Source organism: Podarcis tiliguerta, assembly GCF_965153285.1.
Source record: "Podarcis tiliguerta genome assembly, chromosome: 2".
Lineage (NCBI taxonomy): Eukaryota > Metazoa > Chordata > Lepidosauria > Squamata > Lacertidae > Podarcis > Podarcis tiliguerta.
In genome coordinates this window covers 75,752,685-75,765,104 of record NC_139535.1, presented here as the reverse complement: position 1 = coordinate 75,765,104, position 12,420 = coordinate 75,752,685, and the positions used below count along the sequence as shown (strand labels likewise).

At 39.4% G+C, this 12,420-nt stretch overlaps 1 protein-coding gene across 24 annotated transcripts in view; it reads left to right on the top strand.

Moving 5' to 3' along the window:
• Positions 1 to 12,420, top strand: part of TENM2 (teneurin transmembrane protein 2) — a 753,140-nt gene that overhangs the window by 642,020 nt on the left and 98,700 nt on the right. For all 24 annotated transcript variants that reach the window (XM_083430660.1, XM_083430659.1, XM_083430641.1 and 21 more), the window contains one exon: positions 3,931 to 4,125. In XM_083430660.1, coding sequence (XP_083286786.1) covers positions 3,931 to 4,125 — 195 coding nt within the window. The remainder of the gene's footprint in view (positions 1 to 3,930; positions 4,126 to 12,420) is intronic.

The following is a 12,420-nucleotide window of genomic DNA, read 5'->3' as shown; positions in this document are numbered from 1 at the left end:
TTTTCTACACAGGATTAGCTCCCCCTTCTTTGCTGCAGCACAGCTCAGAATTACATATTACAGCTCTGTGTTTAAGCCGCAGTGATGAGTCTTCACGTGACAGCTTTTGAAAACATGACAGCAGCTGCCACACAGAATGCCTTTGAGATAGGGATGTCCACTGAAATTTTAGCAGCTGTTACTGCTTTGTTTTAGGGTTTTTTTTTAAAAAAGTTTTATAGTGCAGATCATGGGTAGGCAAACTAAGGCCCGAGGGCCTTAGTGTTTTTACATGAGTTTTACATGCCTGGTGTTTTTACATGAGTAGAATGTGTGCTTTTATTTAAAATGCATCTCTGGGTTATTTGTGGGGCATAGGAATTCATTCATTTTTTCCCCCTTCAAAATATAGTCCGGCCTCCCCACAAGGTCTGAGGGACAGTGGACGGGCCCCCTGCTGAAAAAGTTTGCTGACGCCTGGTGTAGATTATATTGTTATGGTCTTCATTGCCTTGGGCTCCTACAGGAAGAAGTGTTGAATGAATGAATGAGGAGAGCCTTCCTCATAGTGACCGTGCTAGAGTGGAGAAAGTTCCAAGTGATAAGAAGGAGGATCCACATGTTAAGTGTTAGAATGTTCTTGTGGAACTTTCCCCACATACATACATTTTCCATTGCTTTCATAACAGAGAGTGAAATGAACAGATAGTTGAGCCATGAATAACAGATGGACTGCACTGACAGGGAGTAAGCTGCCGAAGCACAAACCTGAGCTTTCCTGAGTGTTATTCAGGAAACATAATGACCATGACGTGGGCAGGGATTCCACCATTTTCTACGTCGTCATAATGAGAAATAAGCTGCAATTTATTGCTTTGGTCTAATTAAATAGATATTTTTTTTAAAAAAACATATTGGGCACTGTCAGAAACGAAAATTCATGTGGTTTGTGACATAACTATGAATCAGAAGCCAGTAAATGCTTTCTACTGTGAAGCCTCTACAGTTTTTCTTTGTGTACATGTATGTATGTATGTATGTACTGTTTTGTATGTATTGTGTTGTGTAACATCAGCATGGTATTTCCTTTTTTAAAAAGAACTTTATCCAACAATCAACATAAACTTACTTACCGATACACAACAACACACATTACATTATATACATCATCAGCCACAAATCTTACATATATCTATTTTACATTCCATTCATTTCAAAATAAATATGATGTAAGCTAATTAATTGGCTATCAATAATCTTCTTCTTAGAATCCCTTGAAAACAAATGAGTTCAGTCCGCTCCTTCTGTGAGCATAATTCCTATGCATGGATGGATCCCCATCAAGCACACCAGGTGGTTACAAAGAATGGGACAGGATGTCTATGCATGCATTTGTTGATTGAGCTGAAAGAGGAGGGTTAGACAGGATATGAGAGATGCATTCTTGGAGCAGCCTCACACAGCACTTAAAAACGCATCTTGACATTAATAGAAATAGCTAATACCTAAAATAATAATATCTAACAGTCATTATTTGATTTTTTTAAAATGACCTTTCTATAAACATATACATAACTATATAACATAAATATAAAAAGGTAAAGGGACCCCTGACCGTTACGTCCAGTGGCGGATGACTGGGTTGTGGCGCTCATCTCGCTTTATTGGCCGAGGGAGCCGGCGTACAGCTGGTCATGTGGCCAGCATGCCTAAGCCGCTTCTGGCGAACCAGAGCAGTGCACGGAAACGCCGTTTACCTTCCCGCTGGAGCGGTACCTATTTATCTACTTGCACTTTGACATGCTTTCAAACTGCTAGGTTGGCAGGAGCTGGGACCGAGCAACGGGAGCTTACCCCATCGCAGGGATTCGACCCGCCAACCTTCTGATCGGCAAGCCCTAGGCTCTGTGGTTTAGACCACAGCACCACCCACGTCCCATAACATAAGTATACCTTCATGTTAATATGCACAAACTCAGATCTTCATGCTTTTGAACGGGTAAAAAGTAAAGGAGTAATAACAGTTTTCTATAACATTTCAGTTATTTGTGTTAAGGACATTTATGATACGATACGATAATCTTTATTGTCATTGTCCCATACAGAACAACGAAATTGAAAAATCTACATAAAACATTCAAAACCCAACAAGCCTGCTATCCCAGCTATCCCAACCTGGTTAGCCCCCTAATAACTCTGATATCCCATTTTTAAATACAATATCCTCCCATAGAGACTTGTTACACTGCATTTAAAACCAAAATTGCATTTGGGTAGAAACTGTTTCTCAGGTGGCTAGTCCTAGTCTTTATAACCCTGTACCTTCTTCCAGAAGGCAGAAGCTGAAAGAGATCATTTCCGGGGTGCGCACTATCCTGCACTATCTCTGCAGCTTTCTTATGACACCTGGAAGCATAGATTTGATCCAAGGTGGGAAGAGTGCACCCAATTATTCTCTCCGCAGTCTTTACAACCCTGGACAGCATTGTTTTTTCCCTGACCGTGCAGCTCCCAAACCACACACAGACCATAAGTTAATATACTCTCCTCAGTACAATGGTAAAGTGTCATCAACAGGTCCTTTGAGCGATTGTTTTTCCGGAGGATTCTCAGAAAATATAACCTCTGCTGTGCTCTCTTCACCAGGTCTTTGCTGTTTTCTCCCCAGGTTAGGTCATCTCTCAACTCCATTCCCAGAAATCAAAACTCCAAGACCTGTTCCACGCACTTCCCCTCAATAATAAGTGGCTGAATATTCAATTTACATTTCCTAAAGTCCACAATAATTTCTTTTGTTTTCTTTAAATTAAGGAGTAAGTTGTTTTTCCTGCACCACTCCCCCAACTGCTCAACTTCCTTCCTATAGGCCGCCTCCCCCTCTCCAGCCGTGATTAAACCAACCACCGTTGTATCATCTGCAAGCTTAATGATCTTATTACTGGGGTATTAGGGGGCACAGTCAGCTGTATAGAGTGTATATAAAAGCGGGCTCAACACGCACCCCTGCGGCATCCTCGTATTCATGATGAGATCCGCAGAAATGTGGGAACCCTTCCTGACCCGTTGGGAATGGTTTGATAGAAAATCTAATATCCACCTGCACAAACATGGTGGAAGTCCCAGGTCTAATAGTTTGGGCACCAGTCTATGCGGAAGAATAGTATTAAATGCAGAACTAAAGTCTACAAATAACAGTCTCGCATAGTTCCCTTCGCCAAATGAGTCAGGACAGCATGTAAAGCCATTGCCACAGCATCCTCCCTGGATCTCTCATTATAATAATACATTATTATAATGTATCTTTCATGTTATTATTTTGACTTAGAGCCCAACTAGTCCGAAAGGTCCCTTCGTTTAGATGTTACTACCGTGTCAAACAATGTTCATCCTTAATAATACTATCTCTATTCTTGGTTTTTAAACTTGTTTATTTTATTGTGTTTTTTAATTAAGGATGTTTTAATGCCCTATTGTATTTAATGCTGTATACCTTATTTGGCAATTGCTTTTATAGTTGTAACTATAAAATGCATGGAAATTATTTTTCTTTCATATGCAAAGATAGTGCTATAATATTCAGTATCCACAGTTGTATGCTGCTTGATATAGAGATTTATTAATAGATTTCAGATTATAAATTGTGCAAAATGAGAAAGTGAACCTATTTATTGAAATTATATCCACTGTTGAAATAAAATGCAATTCAGACCCCAAAGTTGGGGTCTCTTTTCATCAAGTAAAGGTTATTCAGTAAAAGTTATTTGCATCTCTCATAGATCTATAGGTCCTCAAAGATCAATCAGAGCAGCATGACTTGCATTTTCCATTAAATCACAATTAGAAGTGTGTTGCTTATGTGTATAGTCTTACCCATAGCCTTGTACACAGTCAGTATGTGGATATATATGCATGACATGCTGTTACCTTTTTTTCTCTAATTCAATTTTCCAGCTGCGTGCCCAGTTCTGTGCAGTGGCAATGGACAATACACCAAAGGAGCCTGTTTGTGCTACAGTGGCTGGAAAGGGCCAGAGTGTGATGTACCAATAAGCCAATGTATTGATCCTTCATGCGGGGGCCACGGTTCTTGCATTGAAGGGAACTGCGTCTGCTCTGTTGGCTACAAAGGCGAAAACTGTGAGGAAGGTAAATGCTACAATACAAACTATATTTTTGCAGCTTTTGTTGAGTAAAGGGGGTGAGAGGACAAAAAGAAATGTGCCATAATGCTGTGGTTACAATAAGAATAATAGTACTGGACAAGAATCTCAGGAATTCAGTACCTCCTGTGTTATTGGCTGGTAGAACTTTTATTTATACTTCTTTTCTTCCATGTACTTAGAGTCCTAATCATTCTACCAATTGCAGAATAGTATATACCATAGGTAAATCTGAGTGATTCTTTTGTTGAAGAGTCCAGATCCATCTTTTCTTTCTTTTGAAATATGGATTATATTTATTGAACGTTTTTAAAGTGCAAAATGCAGAACAAAACAAATAAAAAAGACGGTATATAAAATGGCATAATTGGAAACCCATAAAAGCAAACACTTCAGTCATAATTAATTCAGAAAAAGAGGAACCAGATTTGAAAGACTACAGGTATCCATGTCACTTAGTGACCCCATGTAGAGTAAATTATTATTGTTACATGCAATCACGTTGAATTAAAGGAAAGTAGATGGTACACAGAAAGGACGGCAATTTAATGAATTCTAAAAAGCACTTTGTATTGAACATTTAAGTAGCTGCAGTTTTCTGCAGAAGGAGTTGGGGGCAGAGAAGAGAAGTGGAATCGAACATGACCATATATAGCCAACAATGAAGCTTTTTAATGATTTTTGTATATGGTTAATTTTTGTAAGGTGTTGCATGCCATAAATGGAGAGATTTCATTTAATACTGCTGCTTTCAGAAGCATACTCCTCTTTGCCAGAAAATAAGGTGCTACAGTCGAAGCATGCAAAGTAGCTGGTTCCATGTACAGTAGAAGATATATGCTATCAGCATCCAATGCTATGTTCCTACTAAATTATCATGTAAGGAATGCATGTGACAGTATGGACCATTCTCTGTTCTTGAGCATACCTGTCCTCGGGGGATGAGTATGTCAAATTTTTACCTACATATTTAGAATTCAGTGTCAGGACATACTTGTAGGCAAAGGAAGCACTCCTTTCAAGGGAAAGTAAGAAGTAATTTGAAACACCTCCAGCTTCCTTTTATATTAGCACATATTGCAGGAATAGTAGAAGCATGCTGATTTGCTTCAACCTCTTCTAAAGTCATTTGCAAAGGCAGCTTCCTTGTTTAGTGCACTTCCTTAATTGCTAAGGTAAAGTGAGTCCTGCTGTGGCAGTATGTGTGCCACATGTAGGTTCCGGATCACAGGGAGGCTTCTAAGTGCAGGAGGATACACTTAGACTCTGCTTTGAGATCTTTCCATTTGGGAAGATGATGCAGCAGGTGGGAGCACTGTGTGCAGCCCTGGCGTCATCTCCATGCATTAACTCCACACAGTTTGGAATAATGTGTGAATAAGGCTATCGAGTAAATCTGTAGCTGAGAGCAGTTTAAGACACAAGATTGTCATGTGTCAGGTGAAAATAACCCATTGAAAAGAAAACTGAGAGCAGAAGAACACAGGGATGTACGTGCTGAACAGTGCTTGCTCGAGGCATTTTGCTGCCTCATCTAGAGCCCAAATGGCATGCACCCCTTGTACGGCTAGAGCCACACACATTGAAAAGTCTTGCTGCAAAATTCATACACCAATTCCTTTCCAAGTTGCTTTACCCTGCTGCACAGAAAAGCCAGCCCTGTTTCTGAAGCCTCTGATAACTGGGGATTATGGTTGATGGATACATTTTGCATCTCCATAAATGCATTCTGCCCCACCCTTGCTGTATAGCTGTAAAATAATAAGGTTTGGATTACCAGCCCTCTAATACTATATTTCATAGTAGGAGAAGATTTTTGTGTGTGAGGCCTGTTCCTTATCCCTTATCCCCTCCACTCCTGAAACTCAACCTTGCCCCAAATATGCCCACTTGACCACTTTGATCTGTCTCATATTACTTGTTTTGCGGTTGTAAAATATCAATCTTTCAGTGTAGCAGTACCTGTATTTTGGAGCTCCCTGCCTACTGATATCAGACAGGTGCCTTTGCTGTGCTTTTTTCAGCATGTTTGTTTGAGCAAATGTATCCAAACATGACTGTTGACGTGTTTGTTTTTGGTATTAATTTTAATTTTCTGTTTTTATTTTTTAAGTGCACGTATTGATAATTTTAATATTTATTGTAAACTGCTTAGAGATTTTACTATTCTTGAAGTATATAAATTTTGTTTCATAAAAATAAATAAATAACCTGAACAGAATTACAAGGCTCTGTTGTAGGTTGGAGGTGTACACAGAAGCACTCTTCTTATGGAATATGCTTCCACATTTTGTTGTGGGCTTCAGATGTATGCTGCTAATGCCTTAATGGCCATTTAGTCTCCATCAGTTTTATCACATTGTGTTTCCCCATGGATAATGTACCGAGGAACTGTTTGATAGGGACGTGCAATAGGGTCTGACAAATCTTGTATCAAAAATGAAAGTGGAATTACTACAGACAGATTTGGGGCTTGGGGCTTAATTGTCCTGGTAGAATATCTCCAAAGTGAAGCGGGGACCTTTTTGTGGTGCTTCAGAGGTTCAGATGTTTTTAAAATGTTGCAAATAGTGGATTTGCAAAAATTCAAACATTTCTCGTTAGATTTGCCATATAAATAAAATGCCATGGTTAGAGGGGGATACCCATAACTGATAGATCTAAGCTTCTAATTAGATGGCATGCTTTTACCAGAGCTCTCTACGCACTGCGCTTTGGGGAAGAGATGTTGAAACAATGTGTATCACCTTGTTCTCTTGTCTGTGCTCTTTGCTAGTTCTGCTGGTTGTGCTTGATTGAAAACTGCTGGACATGGTCTCTGTGTCATGTTTCCACACATCCTCTCCTGTCAAATCAGTGTTACACTTTGTTTCTGTGAGTTTTGGTGTGAACTGAGCAGAACACAAGGCTCAAGTTATTTTTTTAATCATATGTCTCTGGCTCCACTGTTCTGACATTTCCTTTACAATGTATGACGTTTTAATAATAACATTGCTGTCCATAAAACTACAAGAATTGAAGCATATGCCTTTTAGTTATCTCACCCCCCCCCCCACTTTAAAATCCACTTTAAAGGTGCACAACACTAATATCTCTGGACCTTTTGATTGTAGTTTCTTGCTTAACTCTTTCATTGCCCAAAACATGTGTGTTCATCTTTCCAAAGGTGCTACCATGCAAGCCATTTCCATCCAGTTCTGCCAATAATATAATCCTTTTTTGGGGGGGTGGGAGGAATTAAAGATGCTCAGCACAAAAATCTGTAAACATTTTTATCTGTAGTTTGGCAGGCATTATCCACTCAGAAGTGGGGGGGGGGCTACTTTGCTTGCACATTTCATCCATTTCTGTCAAAAGAATTTTTTCATGATGCAGAAGGCATGAGTTTCATTTTCCAAGTCAAGATTCAAACTCCAAGCTGAATTGGACAGCTTCCAAAGCACTTTGGATTGAATTTTGCTCTTGTTCAAAGCACAGAAGTGGGGGCTGGACCAAATCTTGTGAGCAGTGTGAATTCCCCTACTATCTGATCTAAAGCTTACTGAAGTGAAAGCTATTAATATTACCTAAGCCTTTAATAAAAGTGTATTATTTCTATGTCTCTCTCTCTCTCTCTCTCTCTCTCTCTCTGTGTGTGTGTGTGTGTGTGTGTGAGAGAGAGAGAGAGAGAGAGAGAGAGAGAGAGAGGAGAGAGAGAGCGACAGAGGCAGGGGCAGTGATTGATGATCACTACATTATTGCATAAAGTGCTTACAAATACCTGGCATTATATGTACAGTAGCCATGCATGCATATAGTAATGCTGGCTTTCAGAATGTACACTGCAGCTTTTTGTATCCGACATAATTACAAGGGCTCATTCATCTACTTAAGAACTACTTACAAGATGAGCACATTTTCCTTTGAAAGAAATGCTATAATAGATTTTCAAAATTAAACCTAGGAAATGTTTATGCTGTATAACACATTAATGTTTATAGTCCATAGTCAATTATTACTGTTAATGTCTATACATGTACATACTCGTGACATGTTGTTATTCCATTTCAACTGTCCTTTACAAGTCATAGTAGTCAGAACCTGTGTTGCCTTTCCCTCAAACTAGTTTTCATCTTCAAGTTATCAGAGTACGGGAAAGGAATACTATCAGCTACAGGCAGATCACCTTTGTACTGCAGTTCCTTTACATTTCCCATAAACACTTGAACATTAATGAAATCCTGTTCTTTTTAAAAACTCTTTGTAACTGCTAGAGTCTGACCTTCCTTTGTGTTAGGAAAAAGGGTGCAAATAATTTCATCAAAAGCATGGAAGGATAAGAAATTTGAAAGATAAATCGATTTTAGAAAGCAATGTGTTTTAACTACAAGCATAGAAGGTGAAATAACATGACGAGAAAGGTTAAAATAACCTTTTGCACGCCTCATTTGAAAAAACAGATTTCCATAGTATTGGCACATGTTCTTTTAAACACTTTCGTTTTACAAACATTATGCACAGTTCTTCAAAGGTTTCTGAATACAATAGTACAGGATTAACCTCTGGCCCTTGAGATGTTGCTGGACTACAACTCCCATAACCCCTGACTATTGACCTTGCTGGCCAGGACTGATGGGAGGTGGAGTCCAACAACATCTGGGGGGGACACAGCTTCCCCACCCCTATAGTAGTGTAGATAATGAATAGTTAGGCAGTTCCTCAACAGTTTTAAAATCTTGTTGCGTTGCATTTCAGGAATTAACACAGTAACAAAACACATAAACATACCTGAATTTTTATTAAAGGGTAAAAATCTTCTCTATTGATTTGTGCTTTTGGAAAGAATGATCAAGGTTGATTCATATGCTACTTTCCAGCTAGGAAATGGAATTGGATACTGTAGGTCAGCATTTTCCCCCCGCTAGCTTTTTATTTCAGATATTCATCATAGTCATATCGTTCAAACAATTTACCTGAAATGGCCATGGCACCAAAATCAATATTTGTGATCTACAAATTTTGCTGCATAAACACTGTTGCTCTATTAAGTCTGCACACAAAAATGAAAATAGCTAACTTGTCAGGCTTCATTCAATGCAATTTGGGGTAGAAAGTGAGTGAAATTAACAAATTAGGTTAGGTTAACAGTGTTTTTCTTGTCACTTTCATGGTTGAGTCATTTTTCAATGGCATTTAACTTTGTAAGTGTAATTCTTGGCCCTAGAGGAGCTTACAGAACACATTGTCGGGGAAACTCCTTGACCTTCTTTTTTGTCCTTGTGGGAATAAATTACATTCACTCTCCCCTTTTGTCAATCCATGGAGGCTTCATCACTAAATGAGTTCTAATGATCTGAGCTCTAAGGGGTTGCAGATTCTAAGTCTCATATTGTTAAGACAACTTTTGAGATGCACTGTCTAAGTATGATAGGCTCCATTCACAAATCCTTTCTGAATAATATTGGACATCCTTCTAAAAAAGAAATGGGCTGTGACTCAGGGCCCTTTCTCACCCCCTGAGCCTGTAGCAACTAGTGCTGACATCACTCTGCAGCTAGACTGTCATGCACATGATAATGCTATGTGATGAACTGAAGTTTACTGGGTGGGGAGGTTGATGTCTCAGGACGGGTTGGGTGCACTGGTGAATCCAATCCAGGTTTCCTATTGATGTACCTTTGTAGTCATAACTGCACCACTGCTCTGCCCACCCCTACACTGTCCCAGTAAGCAGCAGTAACATCACTATTGCTAGACATTCCTTGTATCTATTTTATGTGAACTAGCTATGGAGCCAGGAATATGTAACACACATTTGCCTAGTACAGGAACAGTGAGCCTGTAACCCCCCACATGTTGCTGGACTACAACAACCACCATCCATAACCATTGGCCATGCTGGCTGGGGTTGATGAGTACCAGAGTCCAACAACATATGGAGGACTACAAGTTCTCTACTTCTGGCCTAATACAATGGGGAAAAGTGATTAGCTTAATTAATTCTGTGCAGATTAGTAGGAGTGAGCCTTTTCTGTTCAAGTGACGCAGACGGGGGGGGGGGGTGCTTCCAGACCATCACTATTTTCAGGTGGGATTCAATAACATACCACCGTGTTCAGGATGTGCAATTCTAGTTCATTCACAGGTCTTGCGCAGCAAACCCACTTCCCCCAAAGATCAGGCTTCTTGCAGTAAGGAAAGTGACTGGGGAAATGCAATGAAAGTGTGGGATAACAATTGCTTTGATGCAACATCATCTGACTTCCTCACAAACAAATCCGAATGAATGCTCGCTAAATACCCAACATCATCTAGCCTCCCTGTGAACAAATCAGGACAAACAATCAATAAAGAGGTCACCTGGAAGGGATCTTGTATCCATTAACCAACTTTGATACTTTCTCTCTGACTTACTTGCATCTCATTCAAGGTAATTGAAAGGTGAATGCTTTTAATTCCTTCTCCATTGCTTTCAAAGTTTGTTCACATTTAAAGGGAACAGCTCTCCTTTTGCATTCCAGGAGGCAGCTGTGTCTGGGAGTGCTTTAGCTTAGTTTAGGCTAGTATAGCAACCAGCTCATAGTTACACATTTGAATTAGCTCCATCTACACTGGATTATGATAACACAGTCTAACCTCAGCTGGTTGTAAATGCTGCTGCAAGAGTTCTGGCTGGTGCTGGTTTCTTGGCGAGTATTACTTTACAGCTATATCAATAGTACTACTTAGTAGTCTATTTCCAGGTACAACTCAGAGTAGGAGGTATATGTTTAAAGCCTTATACAAATCAGCTTTGGACCATGATATTTAAAGGACCATCTCCCCCACTTTTCCATATGAATCTGTGATCAACTGGTGATGCCCTTCTGTGCATCACACCACCTTCTGAGGCACAGTCGCTCCTAGAGGGCCTTTTTCTGTTGTGACACTCAAAGGAGACAACCCTTCCCCAAATGATTTGTTTGCGTCTTCACAAGTGGTCTGTTGTTCAATGAAGAAAACACCTCTTTTTCAGCAAATCCTTGGTCGGTCTGCTGCTTACATTTGTGTTTGTTCATCTGCTACTTGTTTATTTGCTCTAGATGCTGCCTGTAATTGATTATTTAGATTGTATTTTTTCAAATGGTTTTATTTTCTTACCTACACAGCAAATGTGTACATCTTTGGAATCTATAAAACAAATTAATCTTAAAGGGGCAAACCTCTGGCTGGTATTCTTGCACTTTGACAATGCTAGAGAACCTCCTGATATGGTACCTTTTGGCACTATGTCCCTGATAACCTCAGTGGGATTAAGGATGCGATCCTACACACATTTAGGACTGAGTCCCATAGATCTTTGGAGAAGACATTTATATGACTGCTGTAATTAAGTCCCAGTGGCAGTGAGTCTTACTTATGAGTAAACATGCATAGGCTCACCTTATGCTAAATTAATACCTTTAGAATTTTGTTTTAAACAACCAAGGCTGAATACATACCACACATTTAAAGCATGTCCATTCATCCCCCTCCCCAAGAATCCTGGGAACTGTAGTTTGTTAAAGGTGCTCTGTAAACTATTGTTCCCATGCTTCTTTGGGCAGGTGGGGAAAGTGCTTTAAAAGTATGGTGTGCATAGAACTCAAGTTTTTTCTTTCATAAAGCAAAATGCCAGATGATGATGAAAATGAGGGTTGGAATTTGTGTATTTTATTCTTAGCAAAACTTAGGTGCTACTAAAGGTGTGTTGTTGTTTTTAGATTTAAAGACTGGCACAAGTGTGAATCCATAGTGGTAAAGGCACATAACAAATTAAAATTAACAAGGGCTATTGACATAGTTGGTGAGCCCGGCTGTGTACATTAAAAGTAAGAAAAGAAACCATGGGTTGCCATCTCTGTGTAAAAGGCAAGCTAGTGACACATACAAAAACCATAATTTTCCAGTGCCTACTCTGCTTCAGTTTTCACTGAAAGAGACAAATTAATCAGATGAAGATAACCAAGAAAGTGAAGAAATACAGGTCGGGGCAGGAAATGAATAGATCATATTTTAATAAATTTAAATCAACATGGTCTGATGAAGTATACGTTTGGGTGCTGAGGGAATTAGCTGAAGAAATTGCAAAGCTATTAGCAATTATCTTTGAGGGCTCCTGGAAGTCAGGTGAAGGAAAGCTAGAGAGAAATGCAAGGGTCGGGAATTATAGATCAGTTTGTCTTATTTCTGAAAAAGGTAAAATAAATGATGAAAAGATGAAAACCAGCTTGTGAGCAGATGGAAGGAAATGGGATGGTTGTTAGTGGCCAAAATGGATTGT